General features: G+C 38.1%; 1 protein-coding gene across 12 annotated transcripts in view; it reads right to left on the bottom strand.

Moving 5' to 3' along the window:
- The window catches only part of tgo (Aryl hydrocarbon receptor nuclear translocator homolog tgo), a 1,077,969-nt gene that overhangs the window by 9,737 nt on the left and 1,047,824 nt on the right, over nt 1-20,408 (bottom strand). For all 12 annotated transcript variants that reach the window (XM_070090765.1, XM_070090764.1, XM_070090766.1 and 9 more), the window contains 3 exons: nt 13,050-13,208; nt 9,744-9,894; nt 3,460-3,614 (listed from right to left, as the gene is read on the bottom strand). In XM_070090765.1, the coding sequence (XP_069946866.1) occupies nt 3,460-3,614; nt 9,744-9,894; nt 13,050-13,208 (465 nt within the window). The remainder of the gene's footprint in view (nt 1-3,459; nt 3,615-9,743; nt 9,895-13,049; nt 13,209-20,408) is intronic.

Genomic DNA, 20,408 nt, shown 5'->3' with positions numbered 1-20,408 from the left:
CCTCCTTTACCCCCTCCCTCCAACCTTTCCTAGGCTGACCCCTACCTCGCCTTCCTTCCACTACAGACTGATACACTCTTGAAGTCATTCTGTTTCGCTCCATTCTCTCTACATGTCCGAACCACCTCAACAACCCTTCCTCAGCCCTCTGGACAACAGTTTTGGTAATCCCGCACCTCCTCCTAACTTCCAAACTACGAATTCTCTGCATTATATTCACACCACACATTGCCCTCAGACATGACATCTCCACTGCCTCTAGCCTTCTCCTCGCTGCAACATTCATCACCCACGCTTCACACCCATATAAGAGCGTTGGTAAAACTATACTCTCATACATTCCCCTCTTTGCTTCCAAGGACAAAGTTCTTTGTCTCCACAGACTCCTAAGTGCACCACTCACTCTTTTTCCCTCATCAATTCTATGATTCACCTCATCTTTCATAGACCCATCCGCTGACACGTCCACTCCCAAATATCTGAATACGTTCACCTCCTCCATACTCTCTCCCTCCAATCTGATATCCAATCTTTCATCACCTAATCTTTTTGTTATCCTCATAACCTTACTCTTTCCTGTATTCACCTTTAATTTTCTTCTTTTGCACACCCTACCAAATTCATCCACCAATCTCTGCAACTTCTCTTCAGAATCTCCCAAGAGCACAGTGTCATCAGCAAAGAGCAGCTGTGACAACTCCCACTTTGTGTGTGATTCTTTATCTTTTAACTCCACGCCTCTTGCCAAGACCCTCGCATTTACTTCTCTTACAACCCCATCTATAAATATATTAAACAACCACGGTGACATCACACATCCTTGTCTAAGGCCTACTTTTACTGGGAAAAAATTTCCCTCTTTCCTACATACTCTAACTTGAGCCTCACTATCCTCGTAAAAACTCTTCACTGCAAAATTATCATGATGAATTTTATCTTAAAATTAAATTGTACAGTGAACCCTCTCATTAACAGTCTAATAGAGGGTAGGGGTCTATGATATTATTGATAATCCAAAACTTCCAAATTACAAAATCAATTTTTTATGAACATCTGGTTGCCTTCTGAAAGAGAAGACTTGGTCCGCTGATGAAGATAACTGTACACTAAAAATACAGGTATTGTAACCTGTAATGCGGAATAGTACTGTACTGTTGTATGTAATTTACAGTCATTTTACTTACCTTTCGTAGTGGAGGGATGGGGTATAAACTGCAGTGATCAATAATAGTGACTCAGAATAGCTTTTATCCTGAATCAAAGGATTTGTAACACTCTACTAGCATCTATACTAAACTTAAGAACAAAATCTGTAAGTCTGTCCTTGCTTTTACAGATATCACTGTTTCTTAACACTGTATTCCTCACATACCCATGCCAAAGAGATGCCAGACTCAACCATTTTTTTTATTTCAAGTTTCTGCTTAACGCTGAGAACCACACATTCTCTTGACACCATCACTTGCGTTAGAAGCCATTGCTAATTCCACTTTACTTAACATGTTAATATAATCATACAATGTGCTCTAAATCCAGGGAAAATTAGTGACTGAATAGTATGTGTAAGTTAGCAAACAATAAACCAGCAATGGTGGCCTAGGCCTCAAAGAACAATGAAAATAGACCAGTTGTGGATGTGGTCACTCTAGCATGTAATGGACAAATGTCAGTGTAACTAGGCATGGTTCAATACTCCAGAAAACAACTGGATGCTATCACTATGGACAAAATCCAAAACTATGGACTTCTGTCCATTTTATCTGATACTTCCTGTTTGTCCAGAAAATTTTTTAGTCTGAAATTACTGAAATCTGTTGATAAGGTTTTTCCAACGAGATTCCTCCAGGTGCTGCTGAATGTAGGTTAAGGTTTAAAGGCCAAATTTTACAGAAAAAAACAAGTGTTACTCTTACGTTTTCAGTATTTTTTTTTTTTTTTTGGCAAGTTTTAGTTAGAATATTTCTTGCATCAAACACATCTGATTCCATTTAAAATCAGTAAAAACTAAGGTAGATCTGTGCATGAGATAAAGTACATGAAAATTAGAACTGTTTGGTAACAAAGTCAGAGACAACCCCTGCACACCATCAGGTTATACTTGAGTATGCACGGTACATATAAAAATATCATTAGTAGCACTCTTATCAACAAACAACACAAAAAATCTAGGCCTCTTCAATATCTGCCTATTATTTTCTTTACTAGGTTTGTCAATTATTCCTGTACACTTGTAATGATAAGGAAGTTGAATTTAAATTAAGTGAAATACATACTGGTATATACAGTACTGTATATCAGCTTCATTTTCACAGGAATTAGTTCATACCCTATATAACATTCAAGAAATCCTTTGCACAACAAAAATTTGCATTTACAAATACTTCTTTCTTTCTTTCAACACACCAGCCGTATCCCACCGAGGCGGGGTGGCCCAAAAGGAAAAACGAAAGTTTCTCCTTTTACATTTAGTAATATATACAGGAGAAGAGGTTACTAGCCCCTTGCTCCCGGCATTTTAGTCGCCTCTTACAACACGCATGGCTTACGGAGGAAGAATTCTGTTCCACTTCCCCATGGAGATAAGAGGAAATAAACAAGAATAAGAACTAGAAAGAAAATAGAAGAAAACCCAGAGGGGTGTGCATATATGTGCTTGTACATGTATGTGTAGTGTGACCTAAGTGTAAGTAGAAGTAGCAAGACGTACCTGAAATCTTGCATGTTCATGAGACAGAAAAAAGGACACCAGCAATCCTACCATCATGTAAAACAATTACAGGCTTTCGTTTTACACTCACTTGGCAGGACGGTAGTACCTCCCTGGGCGGTTGCTGTCTACCAACCTACTACCTAGGATTTACAAATACATTATGAACAATTAAATGTGGTTAAATTGTATTAATGTGACTGATTGAGGCTCTTGCTCTCCTATGTAACCAGCTCTCATATAAGAATATCAGTATTATGCTTGCTACCTTCCAGTCCTCTGCAGGCCTGCACCACTATTCCAAACCCTTCACCAAACCAAACACAAGAATGAAACTTGAGAAAGTGGAGAGCCATGCTGTGCCAAATTTATGAGGTTTGAACTACAAGGAAGGACAAAATCTGGTTGAATGACCAGAGTAATCCAGAATAAAGGCAATATGATCACAATATGCAAAATGTTTAGAAGGGAAAAGCATTTGATCAACGTATGAATGGCACAAAGAAAGAACAAGCCAAACAATGAGTAAAAGTGGATTCCACAAAGGAGTTCAAATGTAAACACAACAGAGCTGATTTTGAGAGGCTGGGCTGAAAGTTAAAGCCCAGCCTCTGTAAATTTAAATGGGCAATTACAATGTCAGCTGAAATATTTAAGTCATGGTTAAAGTCTATGTTAAATAAAAAGTTAAAAAATATTTCATCAGAAAATAAGGTTAAATATTTAAGGTTTGATTACAGGCATTTACTTACTGTGGATGTGAGATTGGATCATGTGTGGATACAGTTCACGTTGCCGCTGCAAGGAATACTCTATGCTAGGCTGGTGTGTTGAGTACTGACTGTTTAAAGAGCTAACTTCTTCTTGTTCAGCGCTACTAGGCATTTCACTTGTACCTTGCATAGTCCTGAAAGAAGAGAATTTTGACAGCTTTAAATAATTTATTTATTCTTTTCAACATGTCAGCCATCTCTCACCATGGCAGTTTTTCAAACATTTGCAACCTCACTCACTGACCTACCTCACTCACTGATCTATCTTACTTATTGACCTGCATCACTCACTGACCTACCTCATTAACTGAAGTACCTCACTCACTGACCTACCTTACTCAATGACCTATCTTGCTCACTGACCTACCTCACTTGCTGACCTATCTTGCTCACTGACCTATCTTGCTCACTGACCTATCTTGCTCACTGACCTACCTCACTCACTGATCTACCCTGTCACATGCTACTCAGTCTAAATTTCCTTGTATAATTAATATTTTATTTTTATTATTAACATATCGGCCATTTCCCACCAAGGCAGGGTGTCCCAAAAAATAAAAACTTTCATCATCATTCACTCCATCACTGTCTTGCCAGAGGCATGCCCAAACTACAGCTATAAAACTGCAACATTAACACCCCTCCTTCAGAGTGCCAGCACTGTACTTCCCATCTCCAAGAATCAAGTCCGGCCTGCCAGTTTCCCTGAATCCCTTCATAAATGTTGCCTTGCTTACACTCCAACAGCATATCAAGTCCTAAAAACCATTTGTCTCCATTCGCTCCTGTCTAACACGCTCACGCACGCTTGCTCGAAATCCAAGCCCCACACACACAAAACCTCCTTTACCCCCTCCCTCCAACCTTACCTAAGCTGACCCCTACCCCACCTTCCCTCCACTACAGATTTGTATACTCTCAAAGTCATTCTATTTTGTTCCATCCTCTCTACATGTCCAAACCATCTCAATAACCTCTCCTCAGCCCTCTGGATAATAGTTTTGGTAATCCCACACCTCCTCCTAATCTCCAAACTACGGATTCTCTGCATTATATTCACACCACACATTGCCCTCAGACATGACATCTCCACTACCTCTAGCCTTCTCCTTGTTGCAGCATTCACAACCCATGCCTCACACCCGTACAAGAGCATTGGTATAACTATACTCTCATATATTTCCCTCTTTGCTTTCATGGATAAAGTTCTTTGTCTCCACAGACTCCTCAGTGCACCACTCACTGCTTTCCCCTCGTCACTTCTATGATTCACCTCAGCATTCATAGAACCATCTGCTGACATGTCCACTCCCAAATATCTGAACACATTCACCTCCTCCATGCTCTCTCCCTCCAATCTGATATCCAATCTTCCATTACCTAATTTTTTTGTTATCCTCATCACCTTACTCTTTCCTATATTCACTTTTATCTTCCTTCTTTTACATACCCTAACAAACTCATCAAGCAACCTCTGCAACTTCTCTTCAGAATCTCCCAAAAGCACAGTGTCATCAGCAAAGAGCAACTGTGACAACTCCCACTTTGTGTTAGATTCTTTATCTTTTAACCCCACACCTCTTGTCATCACCCAAGCATTCACTTCTCTTACAAGTCCATCTATAAATACAGTGGACCCCCGCTTAACGATCACCTCCAAATGCGACCAATTATGTAAGTGTATTTATGTAAGTGCGTTTGTACGTGTATGTTTGGGGGTCTGAAATGGACTATCTACTTCACAATATTCCTTATGGGAAAAAATTCGGTCAGTACTGGCACCTGAACATACTACTGGAATGAAAAAAGTTCGTTAACCGGGGGTCCACTGTATACTGAACAACCATAGTGACATCACACATCCATGTCTAAAGCCTACGTTTACTGGGAAATAATCTCCCTCTCGCCTACACACTCTAACCTGAACCTCACTATCCTCGTAAAAACTTTTCACCGGTTTCAATAACCTACCTCCTATTCCATACATTTGCAACATCTGCCACATTGCCCCCCCTATCATATACCTTTTCCAAATCCATAAATGCCACAAAAACCTCTTGACCCTCATCTAAATACTGCTCACTAATGTGTTTCACTGCAAACACTTGGTCTACACACCCGCTACCTTTCCTAAAGCCTCCTTGTTCATCTGCTATCCTGCTCTCTGTCTTACTCATAATTCTTTCAATAACAACTCTACCATACACTTTACCAGGTACAGTGGACCCCCGCATAACGATCACCTCCCAATGCGACCAATTATGTAAGTGTATTTATGTAAGTGCGTTTGTACGTGTATGTTTGGGAGTCTGAAATGGACTAATCTACTTCACAATATTCCTTATGGGAACAAATTAGGTCAGTACTGGCACCTGAACATACTTCTGGAATGAAAAAATATCGTTAACCGGGGGTCCACTGTATACTCAACAGACTTATTCCCCTATAATTTTTACACTCTCTTTTGTCCCCTTTGCCTTTATACAAAGGAACTATGCATACTCTCTGCCAATTGCTAGGTACCTTACCCTCTTCCATACATTTATTAAATAAAAACACTAACCACTCCAAAATTATATCCCCCACCTGCTTTTAACATTACTATCTTTATCCCATCAATCCCACTTGCTTTACCCCCTTTCGTTCTACTCACTGCCCCACACTCTTCCCCAACACTCACAACTGGTTCTTCCTCACTCCTATAAGATGTTATTCCTCCTTGCCCAATACATGAAATCACAGCTTCCCTATTTTCATCAGCGTTTAACAATTCCTCAAAACATTCCCTCCATCTTCCCAATACCTCTAACTCTCCGTTTAACTATTTTTAACTAACAAATCCATTCTTTCCCTAGGCTTTTTTAACTTATTAATCTCACTCCAAAACTTTTTCTTATTTTCAACAAAGTTTGTTGATAACATCTCACCCACTCTCTCATTTGATCTCTTTTTACATTGCTTCACCACTCTCTTAACATCTCTTTTTCTCTCCATATACTCCTCCTTCCTTGCATCACTTTGACTTTGTAAAAAACCCTCACATGCTACAGCTACAAAGTGATCTGATAAACATGTACTGAAGTCTACCCAACAGTCTTTTATCTAACAATACGTAGTCCAACAAACTACTGCCATTTCACCCTACATCATATCTTGTATACTTATTTATCCTCTTTTTCTTAAAATATGTTACCTATAACCAAACCCCATTCTATACAAAGTTCAATCAAATGCTCCCCATTTTCATTTACACCTGGCACCCCAAACCTACCTACCACACCCTCTCTAAATGCTTCTCCTACTTCAGTATTTAGGTCCCCTACCACAATTACTCCCTCACTTGGCTCAAAAGTTCCTACACACTCGCTTAACATCTCCCAAAAGCTCTCTCTCTCTCCTCTACACTCCTCTCTTCTCCAGGTGCATACACACTTATTATGGCCCACTTTTTGCATCTGACCCTTATTTTAATTCACATAATCCTTGAATTTACACATTTATATTCCCTCTTCTCTCTCCATAACTGATCCTTCAACATTATTGCTACCCCTTCCTTAGCTCTAACTCTCTCAGATACTCCTAACTTAATCCCATTTATTTCTCCCCACTAAAACTCCCCTACCCCCCTTCAGCTTTGTTTCACTTAGGGCTAGGACATCCAACTTCTTTTCATTTATAATCTTTGCAATCACTTCTTCCTTATCATCTGCACTACATCCATACACATTCAAACATCTCAATTTTATAAGGTTCTTCTTTTTCTTCTTTTTAGTAATTTATACAGGAGAAGGGGTTACTAGCCCATTGCTCCCGGCATCTAGTTGCCTCCTACAACACGCATAGCTTACGGAGGAAGAATTCTGTTCCACTTTCCCATGGAGATAAGCAGAAATATGCTTTCACAAATATAACTTCATTCTTACAAGACTTCAAGACTCAAATGTCTCTTAGACTAGAAAAAATATTTTATTAAATATTGTGTAGATATTAGCAAAGTTTTCACTACAAATATTCTGTATACTTTCTTAGGAGTATGTGTTATCTTTAAAAGCTTGCAGAGTTTTACCTAGTTGTAAGGAAACAATATCAGATAAAATATTTACTTCACAATGCAATTTTATAAATTCTAAGATCTAATAAGCATCTTCTTGCCTAATTTTCCTCATGAATAACTGAAGTGCAGTGAAGACTTGTCAATGCTCAATAAAAGCCCACACGGAGACAGAAACTCAGAACTTTAATTGATCTGTAGATTTGTACTACCTGGGATCTTTTTCATTTTTAATCCTTAGACTGTCACTCATATAAATATATGTGATTGGAGAAAGTGGTGCTTATGCAAATCTACACCTAAGACATGCACCCTTGAATACGCTGTGAGCGGCGAATTTTGGCCTAGACACAAAAGAATGGGTATGTGTAGTGGGTGTGCGCAGTATAAAAAAAAATATCTTTCTTCGTTCACTGCATGATGGGATCAGCTACCTCTGACCTTGTGCTTGGATTAAAATAGCACCTTTGGGGCATTTTCTAGGGTAGCTATCATCGTTCATTCGGCTGTTTCTTGGTGCCACAATTGATAGACTTGAAGACATACTAGTGAAATAGAAAAGAATTTGGTCAGTTGCAGGCTGGGAATGGCCTGCAACAGACTTTAAAATGATGGAAACAATTTTCTGGGTTTTTACTAGATCTGCTTTAATTGGTGGGATGAATTAAACCATGAGCAAGTATTCTTGATTATGGTCTATTAGATAAGCAATAGGGAATAACATAAATTTTTTGCACATGATGATGGATTCAAAATGGACAGCAAATGGAGAGGCCTGGGGACAAGAACATGAATGTGATGTGAACAGAGGTAATGTTGATTTGGCTGGAATACCTACAGTATTTGTTTTGGACTTTGTTTTTAAATTGGAATTTGTTGAAAATAGTGTTAAATTGGCCAAATTAACAATTTGTGGCCACTTTAGAGGGTAGTTCTGATAGTATGGAAGGCATACTAGTGAAATAGCCAGGAAATGGGTTGGTGTGAGCACTGGAATTAACCTAAAATAAGCCTCAAAATTAAAGAAATCAATGTTACATATGATGATCCCAACCTCCAACTTTGCACCTGAGCAATTCTTTATTTTTTATTTTTTTTAAGCACACCATGGCAAGGTGAACTGTAAAATAAGAAATGAAAGTTTCCCTCCTCTTTTCATTTACTAATTTATACAGGAAAGGAGTTACTAGTCCCTTGCTCCCAGCATTTAGTTGCCTCTTACGGCACGTATAGCTGACGGAGGAAGAATTCTGTTCCACTTACCCATGGAGATAAGCAGAAATGAACAAGAACTAGTAAGAAGACAGAAGAAAACCCAGAGGTGGCCTGGTGGTTAACGCTCTCGCTTCACACGGTGAGGGCCTGGGTTCGATTCCCAGCCAGAGTAGAAACATTGGACGTGTTTCTTTCCACCTGTTGTCTATGTTCCCCATCAGTAAAATGGGTACCTGGGTGTTAGTCGACTGGTGTGGGTCGCATCCTGGGACACTGACCTAAGGAGGCCTGGTCACAGACCGGGCCGCGGGGGCGTTGACCCCCGGAACTCTCTCCAGATAAACTCCAGATATGCTTGTACATGCATGTGTAGTGTGACCTAAGTGGAAGTAGAAGTTGCAAGACATACCTGAAATCTTGCATCTTTCTTCTTCTTTCTTTCAACAAACAGGCCGTATCCCACCTAGGCGGGGTGGCCCAAAAGCAAAAAAACAAAAGTTTCTCTTTTTACATTTAGTAATATATACAGGAGAAGGGGTTACTAGCCCCTTGCTCCTGGCATTTTAGTTGCCTCTTACGGCATGCATGGCTTACGGAGGAAGAATTCTGTTCCACTTCCCCATGGAGATAAGAGGAAATAAACAAGAACAAGAACTAGAAAGAAAATAGAAGAAAACCCAGAGGGGTATGTATGTATATATATGCTTGTACATGTATGTGTAGTGTGACCTAAGTGTAAGTAGAAGTAGCAAGACGTATCTGAAACCTTGCATGTTTATGAGACAGAAAAAATACACCAGCAATCCTACCATCATGTAAAACAATTACAGGCTTCCATTTCACACTCACTTGGCAGGAGTTTTGAGACTCTCTGATTGCAGGTTCTATTCCCGCCCGTGGTATGGTTCGTTTGCAATCGTGTCATTACGATTTCGTGAGTCAGTAGAACCTCCCTGGGCTGCGGTAAAATACATATACAATATTAAATATAACTTACCTGGCTGCAGTATTTGTGCAGACAATGTATTCGATGTCATCTGTATATGGATTGAGGAAGGCAAATGCAGACGTTCGCAGCCACACCCACTCGCGGTTCTTTCCTCGGAAACGATACATGACAGACATCACTTGACCTTTCAGTTTTAACACTGAAAAAAAAAAGAAAAACAAATATAACATACTCTGAATTACACACAATTTAAATGTTTTGCTATTATAGAATTTTAACCTTTTAACTAGCATGAAATTATATACAAACTCTTGTGTGTAAAGAGGTGAATGAATTATTAGATTATAGCTCAGAATTTCAACATTAACCCCTAAATGGTCCAAATGTATATATACGTTCTCTTGTCCAGTGCCCCGAATATTTTTGAAAAAAAAAAAAAAAAAAAAAAAAAAAAAAAAAAAAATAAAAAAACTTTTTTTTCTCATTTTTATATTATTTTATATAATTTTTATGTTCTGATAATTACAATTTATAGTAGTTCTTGTCATTTCATAACCAAACTTTGTTCTGACATTAATATTAGGTACAAATTGTACTCAAATTGTCACAAACACACTGACAGGTGGAAATTTACACCTGCCTTGGTCATTTACTATTGTCTAGGAATATAAACAAAGTATTTATAGGTCCCAGCAATGTTTTGGATATGCGGGAGTATATAATAATAATAATAATAATAATAATAATAATAATAATAATAATAAATGAAGAAGAAGAAGAAGAAGAAGAAGAAGAAGAAGAAGAAGAAGAAGAAGAAGAAGAAGAAGAAGAAGAAGAAGAAGAAGAAGAAGAAGAAGAAGAAGAAGAAGAAGAAGAAGAAGAAGAAGAAGAAGAAGAAGAAGAAGAAGAAGAAGAAGAAGAAGAAGAAGAAGAAGAAGAAGAAGAAGAAGAAGAAGAAGAAGAAGAAGAAGAAGAAGAAGAAGAAGAAGAAGAAGAAGAAGAAGAAGAAGAAGAAGAAGAAGAAGAAAAGGTTCCTTGAAGCATGATGTAAGACAAGTGTCAGTCCACTGATAGTGCAGTGATAAGATAAGTGGTGACATTTGTTGAGCCCACAGGAGGGTGCAGTGATAAGATTAGTGGTGACATCTGATGAGCGTCAGCACTCGCTTTATTTGTTTTCACTGTTACACATAAACATGTCTGTCTGTCTGTCTGTCTAGCTCTCTGTTTATCTCTATCTCTGCTTATCTGTCTCTCTGTCTGCTTCTCTCTCTTTCCATCTCTTTCTCTGTCTCAGAGAGAGCCACTGTGAACCAACAGGTTTTCTTACACATTATATCTACAAGCAGAGTAGAGCACTTTGTCTGGATTTTTGGGTTATCCTAGGTAATTTACACATGTATAATTGTATTTAAGTGTACCTCTGAGACAGAGATAGAAAGAAATAGGCAGAGACAGAGATAGACATAAATACACAGACAGACAGATGGAGATAGAGCCACCCATCCAGCCTGCCAAACACTTGTCACACATTCCAGAATTGTTTCTCTTTACTTAGAGTATAGGTTAAAAGACATTCTGAAAGGGTGTTGCACATGGGTTATTATCAAGGCTCTTGATATTTCCTCAACCACTTGTGGCCATATCCACCTCAAAGCCACTAAACTTGGGGTCAACATCACCTTCCTCTTAAAAGGGGAGTGTTAATACTACATGACATCAGTGAATCCTTGGTGTTTGCCGTGCTGTTTTCTCTAGCTGGCGTTCAATTTAACTGGCATTCTCACAAGGTACTAAGGGGTGGTATGAAGTGTGCGGTGTGTGAGAGAAAAAAAAAATTGAAAATTATGGAAATTGAGTTAATCATACAGAAAAATAGCTGAACTCTTTGGCAACACTCTGGTACAAAAATCAATGTTCTATGATGTTTCTACAAGGAATTATAATAATTTATATCACGTATGGTGACATCGATGGGCGTAGCACGTCTGCTCTCAGCCCATATATTTTTAGTAATTTTTTCCTTGTTTTTCTTGTTATTTCTTGCATTATTCTTTCTAATATAATAATTGACAATTTGGCATCATATGAAAGTAGGAAGAGCTTATCAGCCAATCAGGAACCATCTGGGAACATTGGTAGAATTCCCGCTCGCGAGAGAGGCAGGAGAAATTACGCTTATATCAACTCTATGGCTTATTTATCTATCAGAATTCATCTAATATGACATATTAAACACTATAAATAACATACAAACATGTTATATGCTCTATAATAAATAAAAAAGGCCATAATATGGCAAGTGTCCATCAGCAACATTCAAAATAAAATCATATCCCCTCTTTCCCATGTCATATTCTTTGGCCTTGAATGAGAGAAAACGAAGTTTTGAAGAGGCTAACTGCAGTAGAACACTAGTTTTATACTGAAAACACCGAAACAAACGCGATTTTCATGGAAAAAAAATCGAGACAGGGGGGAAGGGGGCGGAGGCATTCCAGGCCAATAACTCAGAAGTAAGTTACTGACTTATTTCACTTCACTGTGCCTTTACTACTTAATTAAGTGGAATAATATTCATAGGAATTGTAAAATAATGATTGCTCTTTTTTTTGGTGACATACTTTTGGAAATATTCCAAAGACTTTGGGATTTATATGGGAGTAAAGGGCAGATATTTTGCAACAGTCTAAGAACTTACAAACTTTATTTTTTTGTGGAATAAAGAAAAGAAAGATATTTAGAGGGAAGTGCATCACCAAAAAATCATATTAGCATTGTACTACTCTCAGTACCAAGTCCCCAAACAACCTTACATCATGCCATATAGGCCTATCATCCTGCCAAATGTCATTTTCAATAAATCATTCTACTTTCAGTAGTTGTTTGGGATATCTCATTGATAATTATTTTCAATAAACTGAGTAAACACTTTGTCTTGTCCACCAACAATGAAAGAAATCTTACGAGGAAAATAAAAGAAAATAAAGTTGTGCAACCGCCCCTAAGTGGTCCCAGATTTTTTTAATACTGCACACACCGAGTGTTAAGACCCATTTTATGCTGACCAGGCATCTCAGGCCAATCGAGCCAAATTTGGAGGCAGGAAAAAAAAAATGTATACATTTGGAGCACTAGCAGTAAGAACGTGTATACATGTATATGTTTGGACTGTTTAGGGATTAAGTGGAGTGCCAAGATAAAGTAAAATGCTTATTCAGGCGAATTTCATCTTACTAGATATCAACAAAAGAACTTCTGTATATCATGTTAACAAGAATGGCAATATCACTATGAATGTCAAAGAACACAGGAAAAACTTCTAAAGTATTTTGAACTAAAAAATTATTTTACCTTGGTCAAAGCTTTCCTTCATGTGTGTTTGATCCTCAGGGTGGAAGAAGTCAAAACAGGGCTTGGCTAGTAGTTCCTGAGGTGAATACCCCAACACAGTCATCACACGCTGATCAACAAAGGTGAACTTTCCATCCATTGCATGACGAGATATGAACTCTGTTGTAGTAAAGATTAGGGTCACTATTTAAAAAAAAAAAAATTAAGAATGACTAATTAAATGAAGCTATAAAAAACAAATTAGTGAAATATGATCCTCCTGTTTCACTACAGGAATTGTGGAACAGTAAGATATGAAAAACTGAGAAGCAGTAACATGGTTAAAAGTGGGAAAATAACAATACAGGTGGATGGGATTATAAGAGAGATGGTGAAAGCAGGTGTGTATTAACCCTTTCACAGTCTCTGGTCAATGTCACTTATGTATATCCATGCATAAACTTTAGTAGCCTCAAATCTGATACATGAGGTCTGGTAGGCCTAGACACAAGAAAATGAGTCTGCATGGTCAGTATACAAAAAAATTGGGGCAACCACAATGCATTATGGGAAAGCTATCTAAGTTTACCATCAACCACCATGTCATGCCACTGCAGTACTCTCACTCCTCAGAAAATTATGCATTTTCTTTACTCCAGTAACAGTTCTGACAATAAAGATATAAATTCTGAGGACGAGCTCTTCAGTTTCAAGGATCAACTGACTGAAGGCGATAACGAAAATGATGGAAATAGCACTGACAATCCCGATGATGCACAACCATCCACCTTAGAGCTCAGTACACCCAAAATGCCCAAGCCATAAGTGAAGCTAATATTCTTCCCTCTGGTTTGGGCATAGATGTAAGCAGTAATGATGACAGTTATATTGACTTCAATTTCCTAGCAAGTGATGACTGATCAAATGATGATGATAATTATTTGCCTATGAAGCATCAATTTATATAGTGAAGCATGTGGTCTGGTAGTGTCCCTATTGCTATCCCCAAGGGACATGTCAGATTATAGGATTCCACCCCATCAATTGATAGTGAGAGTGATGATGGTGGTACTTCCACTTGCATGGGCAGCAGGCAATGCCAGCACTGAATGTGGCACTTGATGGTCAGACAAAGAGACATGCAGCCCAACAACCACCAACATCATCACCACAAGCAGCTGCAAATACTAAATAACTACCTCCAGACTGCAGCTAGGTTTGCCAGGAGGATAAACAATTTGTACCATCTACATCCATTTGATGACACACACAGCCAAATCGTACCCTCATGAATGATGTTGTTGAACTTGCTTTGTTTAAACTCAATTTCTATAAATTCCTGATGAAAATGATAGGTATGGAAATCAACAGATACTACAAGTAAACAAAGGCTAACACATTTCTTTCACCACAATCATGCTTAGGTCACATGTTTGTAAGCACAATATTACAGCATACTAGTCAGCTAACTGCCTTATATGTACCCTGGCCTCTGGTGATCTCATCCCAATCAATAAATTTATCCTGCTGCTGTGTATGCTACAGGTCTCCGACAAGATAAGGCAAAACAAGAACGACTTGTTATACAAGATTAGGAAGGATTTTATGCTTCTGAAAAATTTTATGCTTCTGAAATATATACCAAGCAAGAGGAAGTGCTCTGGCATAAAATTATTCATTTTTTGAGTGACTGTGAAAGTGGCTTGGTATTAGACCTGACTGTTAACACAGGAAGCAAAACATGGCAAGATACAAGTTGTTAGGTATCTCTGGAGATGTGACTAGGAACATGAGGGAACCATATCTTGGTAAGAGGCACATATTATGCACTGATAACTGGTATACAAGCCTCTTACTCGGTGTGTGGTACAGTGAGTGGAACACGAAAACATATGCCAAAGTTCAGCACAAGCATCAGTGGTTAAAGTGCTGGTTTTTCATGACAATGGCATTTCAGTGGCATGACAAACGTGATGTGACATTGTTGACAACCATTCATGGGCACAAATAAAAAACTGGAACGCTGCTGTGATTGACTGAACGAATAATATGCATGAGGTGGACAAGTGACGTGCAGATTGGGTTTACTGATTGTGTAAGGAGTTACAAGTGGTACACGAAATATGTACTTCTTCAAGTTTATTGACAATGCACTGCTGAATGCATACAATATGTACCAGTTCTGGACTGGAAACAGACTGCCATATGCCAACTTCTGTTTGTCTATCAATGGACAAATATTACAGAAATACCAGGTCACACCACCAGCACAATACATGCTCCACTGTACTGATCACCAAATACCTTCTCATTTGAAGCATGGTGATCACTTTCTCATCACAGTTCCTGCTACAAACAAAGACTTTGTAAATGGTCCAAGTCAGACCGAAATGTCATTGTAAGCTCCTCTTTCCTATGTGCAGGTTATCTGAATGAGAAGAAATGGACACTGAAGAGATGTTAGGAATGTGCGCATATGTCTAGGTGGCCAATAAACCACAGAGATACAAGTTTTGTGTAGAGAATGTAAAACACCACTGCATATGAAGCCATGTTTTAGGAACATCCACAGACTGCAAAACTTCTAGGAAGGTGGGGTAGAGGTCATCCAAGGAAAGGATGGAGGGAGGGGGTAAGGTGGTTTTGTGTGCAAGGGGACTGGATATACAGCAGGCATGCATGAGTGTGTTAGGAGTGGAGACATATGGTTTTTGGGACTTCATGAGTTGCTGGAGTGTGAGTAAGGTAGTATTTTGTGATGGGATTCTGGGAAACCAGTTGGCTGGACTTGAGCCCTGGAGATGAAAAATACAATGCTTGTGCTCTAAAAGAGTGTGTTAACCCTTTCAGGGTCCAGACCCACAATCTGAAACTTGTCCACAGGGTCCAAGAATTTTCAAAAAAAAAAATTTATTATATTTTCTTATGAAATGGTAGAGAATCTTTTTCTGAAGGTAATAAAACAAAAAGTACAAAATTTGATGGAAAATTGACAAAATTATGCTATCGCGAATTTTGCTGTGTCAACAATATTTATGCACTGGCAATTTGCCCAACTGGAGTCCTATTTTAGGCCAATTACATTGTTCCAGTAGACCAAATTCTTAGTTATGTTGCTAGTATGCCTTCCATTTTATTTACTGAGCAAAATTTCATTTCAACTACCCAATAATGTGATCAGAAATTGGTAATTTAGCTAATTTCACAAAATTTTCGAAATAGGGTCCAGAATAAACAATGCAGGCATTCCTGGAACTAAAATAACATTTCCTCTGTTCATTAGTTACATTCCCAGGTTTACACATGAATTCCATTTTTAATTTTTATTCACACAAAAAATAGAAGATTTGCTGTTATGCATTATTGTAATGATTGTATAAGTAATGTCAGCACATTCGTGAACACATATTAGACCTACTCTGGAATATCGGGAAAATCGAATATTTCTGCTACTTTGAGCTCAATTTCAAGCTCTTTTTAGTCCTCAATCCAATCAAAATCACTTTTATTTCTGTAATATATATTCTGTTCTATCAATTCAGACCAAGAAACCATGAATACAACCAGAAAAACCATACGAAAATACACTACAAAGTCACTGTTTTAAACCAAAAACACGGTCAGTTTTTTTCTCATTATGCACTGTGTGCTGCAGGATGTTTTTTTATATAGTGCACAGTTATCACACAGACCCATTCTCTCATATCTAGGCCCAAATTTACTGCTGAGTGAGCTGAGCTTGTGGTATAGTTCTATGGGATTGACCCAGAGTTTAAAACCGTAAAACCATGGCACTGACCCTCAAGGGAGAAAAAAAAAAAGTGTTAAACCATTAGGAAAGTGAAGCAAATGGATGTGTGTGTTTTACCATTTTTGTATAATATTCTTTTATAATCAATATGCTATTGACACTGTGACTACTGTGTTGTATACAAAAGCTAACCATTAGGATAATGGACATGATTTGAGTGTCACAGCCCACCAGAGTCAGGTGACATTATTAAAAATCAGAAAACACAGGGAAAAAAATGGAAAAATAGTAAATTTTAAACTATGGCTGGCACAGCAATCAGATCAATAACCTTCGACTTCATTGCCTTCATATTTCAGAAAGTACTGATGGGAAATTCTTTATTTCATTACAGAGAAAAATAGGCTTTTTTTTTTTTTTAAATTGACACCAACAGCACTATTAATTTTGTGGGTCACAACAGTAAAAGGATAAAGTGTTAAAGTACAGTATAAGGGAAATGTGCCTAAGAAGCAGACAAGGACTTGTATGGCTCCTTAACCCTTTGACTACTGCAACCCCAAATCCTTAAGTGTCTCTTGGTGTCAAAAAATTTTTGGAAAAAAAAAAAAAAAAATTTTCTTATGAAATGATAGAGAATCTTTTCCCGATGGTAATGACACCAAAGGTATGAAATTTAATAAAAAACTTATGGAATCACGCTCCTGCGAAGTTAGTGATCTCGGCGATATACTATATGCATTGGCGATTTTGCCGACTTTGAGCCCTATTTTCAGCCAATTCCGTTGTTCCAGTCGACCAAACTCATGGCTATTTCTTTAGAACTCCATTTTTTCTATCAACTGAGTACAAGAAACCATCCATTTACCGATTTCAACTACCCAATAAAGTGGTCAGAAATTGGCAATTTGGCCAATTTCACACAAATTAAACAAGATGCCAATTTCAAAATAGGGTCCAGAATAAACAATGCAGACATTCTTGGCACTAAAATAACACATCCTGTGTTCATTAGTCACATCTCCAGGCCTCTCTTATATTACTCTTGCTTTCTATTTTGATTTTTTATTCACACAAAAAATAGAAGATTTACTGTTATGCAGATTACTGTATTATTGTAAAAATGGTACAAATAATATCAGTGCACTAGTGAAAGAATATTAGACCCCCCAGTTGACGTGTATTGAATGTGTGGTGTGATTTGTACTCTTGAACATTGGTAAAAATCGAACATTTCCGCTACTTTGAGCTCAATTTCAAGGTCATTTTCATCACGAAACTTAAATAAAATCTATTTCTGTAATATGTTTTCCATTCTATCAAGTGGAACCAAGAAAATGAGAATATAACCATAAATACTAAAGGAAAATACACCTCAAAGTCAGTGTTTTAATCCAAAAACACGGTCTGAGCTTTTTTTTCTCTCATTATGCACTGAGTGCTGCAGGATTTTTTTTTTATACACTGCACACTGACCACATAGACCCATTCTCTCACATGTGGGCCTACCAGCTTTCTCCTCCTTGATATGAAGCCACTAGAATTATCGAGTACAGTAGACCGTCATTAAGCACGGTAGTTACATTCCTGAAAATGGCGTGTTAGGTAAAATCGTATTAGATGAACTGAAGAACTCATTGGAAAAATAGAGTTTTGTTCCTGGTAGCCCCCAAAAAGCCAAACAACTTTTTTTTAGGCCTCCACATCTTACAAAAATAAAAGTGAATGTGTAGTTGTAGTTCATTGTGATGTATTATGTTGTTTATACTGCTTAAGACTACAAATGTAACAGAAATAATAGTATTTCTTACCTTAAATTGTGGTTGCTGGTGTTTGTGTGTGATTGTGAAGAGAGTGTAGAGTTATGTTGTGGTCCTACTGGGCTGAGGTTCTGGTACTGAAGTCGATGGTTTTATTGGAGTGTCTAACTTTAAGTCATTCAGTCAAGTCACTCGGTACGTCAAGTCATTCAGTAAGTCATTCAAGTCATTCAGTAAATCACTCAGTAAATGACAAAGTCACTCAAGTCATTCAGTAAGTCAGTCAAGTCATTCATTAAGTCAAGTCACTCAGTAAGTCAGTGTTACGAGTATGGCCATACCGTTTTATTTTATAATAGGATATGCCTCTCTATTTTATAATAGATATGTTAAGGCTAATATTAATGCTAATATTGTATTATATTATGTTTTGTTAGTCTATATTAAGTGTTTTCATGTAGTGCGAAACTACTAGTTGGAGCGCCAGTTACTAGTTCAGGTACTGACATCTCCCTCAGTCACGTGACCAACCTGACGTCAGCTTACCACTCAGCGGTACCGTCAGTAGGTTCTCAGCTCTTGCTCTGAGTAGGTTCTCAGCCCTTGCTTTGAGTAGGTTCTCAGCCCTTGCTCTAAGTAGGTTCTCAGCCCCTGCTCTGAGTAGGTTCACAGCACTTACTCAGGGCAGTAGGTTCACAACCCTTGCTCTGAGCAGGTTCACCACCCTTGCTCAGAGTGGCTCCACAACACTCACACTTCTAGTCTGATCTGATTTCTAAGAGTTCTCTGGTCATATACATATCCCTTGCACAGGATTACTGAGAAATCCTTGTCTGGATAATTACTTCCTGCAACAGACTGATTGCCTAACTCTAGTACTGGGAATTGTTTTGCCAGTAAACTTTTGTCGTAACAATAGCTGTACATATACAGCAGTATCTTTCATGTATAAAGGAAAAAGATAAGTAATTTTAATTTTGTTGCTCTATTTTAATTAATATACGTATAGTTCATAAATATATGAAGATGCTATGTAAGTTTTACTGTTATTAAAGACAGATTTTATTTGAGTTTTGGCCATCCTACAGAAAGAAGGTTAACAATGAAAGTACTTAAAACTGCTATATTTGCAGCACTAAAACCTTGTTGTTATGGAGTTCTCCCTAGACAATGGCCAACCTACCAACTGATACCCCATCAAGGATCAGTAACCCAATGTTATACACTCCATATTGTAACAGTCAGTCAAGTCATTCAGTAAGTCAGTCAAGTAACTCAGCAAGTCAGTCAAGTCATTCAGTCAGTCAAGTCACTCAGTAAGTCAGTCAAGTCACTAAGTAATTCAGTCAGTCAAGTCACTTAGTAAGACAGTCAGTTCAGTTAGTCAGTCATTCAGCAAGTCAGTCACACAAACTCATGTTTACCTCTTTTTCTGTGTACAAAGTAACACTTCATTATGGCTACAGGTTACTTCTTGTCTAATATCTTTGTTTCTTTGTTAATTCTAAGACTTAAGTGCTTATACCTCTTCGTGCCACTTTCAGCAACACTGGTATGGCTACTGGGCGTCATGATTGCTTGGTAGATACAAGATATAATAAGTAAAATATCATACCACAATTCACAAACACAACTGCCTTGTAGCAGAGAAAGACTGGACTGGACACGTATGAATTAGGAACGCTGGGATGGGTTAGGGATGGCGGGAGGGCTCCCTGGCTGCTCCACAATAAGGTAGCTGCTTGAGCAAGAGAATTTTTTTTTTCCTTCCCACAAACTGAACCATGTTAATTATACGACGTGTTACATAAAATTGTGCCGCAATTCTTCAATCGCGCAATACCCAAATCGTGCCAAATAAACTCATGC

The sequence above is a fragment of the Cherax quadricarinatus genome, chromosome 33, assembly GCF_038502225.1.
Source record: "Cherax quadricarinatus isolate ZL_2023a chromosome 33, ASM3850222v1, whole genome shotgun sequence".
Classification (NCBI taxonomy): domain Eukaryota; kingdom Metazoa; phylum Arthropoda; class Malacostraca; order Decapoda; family Parastacidae; genus Cherax; species Cherax quadricarinatus.
This window is presented reverse-complemented; position numbering and strand designations above follow the sequence as displayed.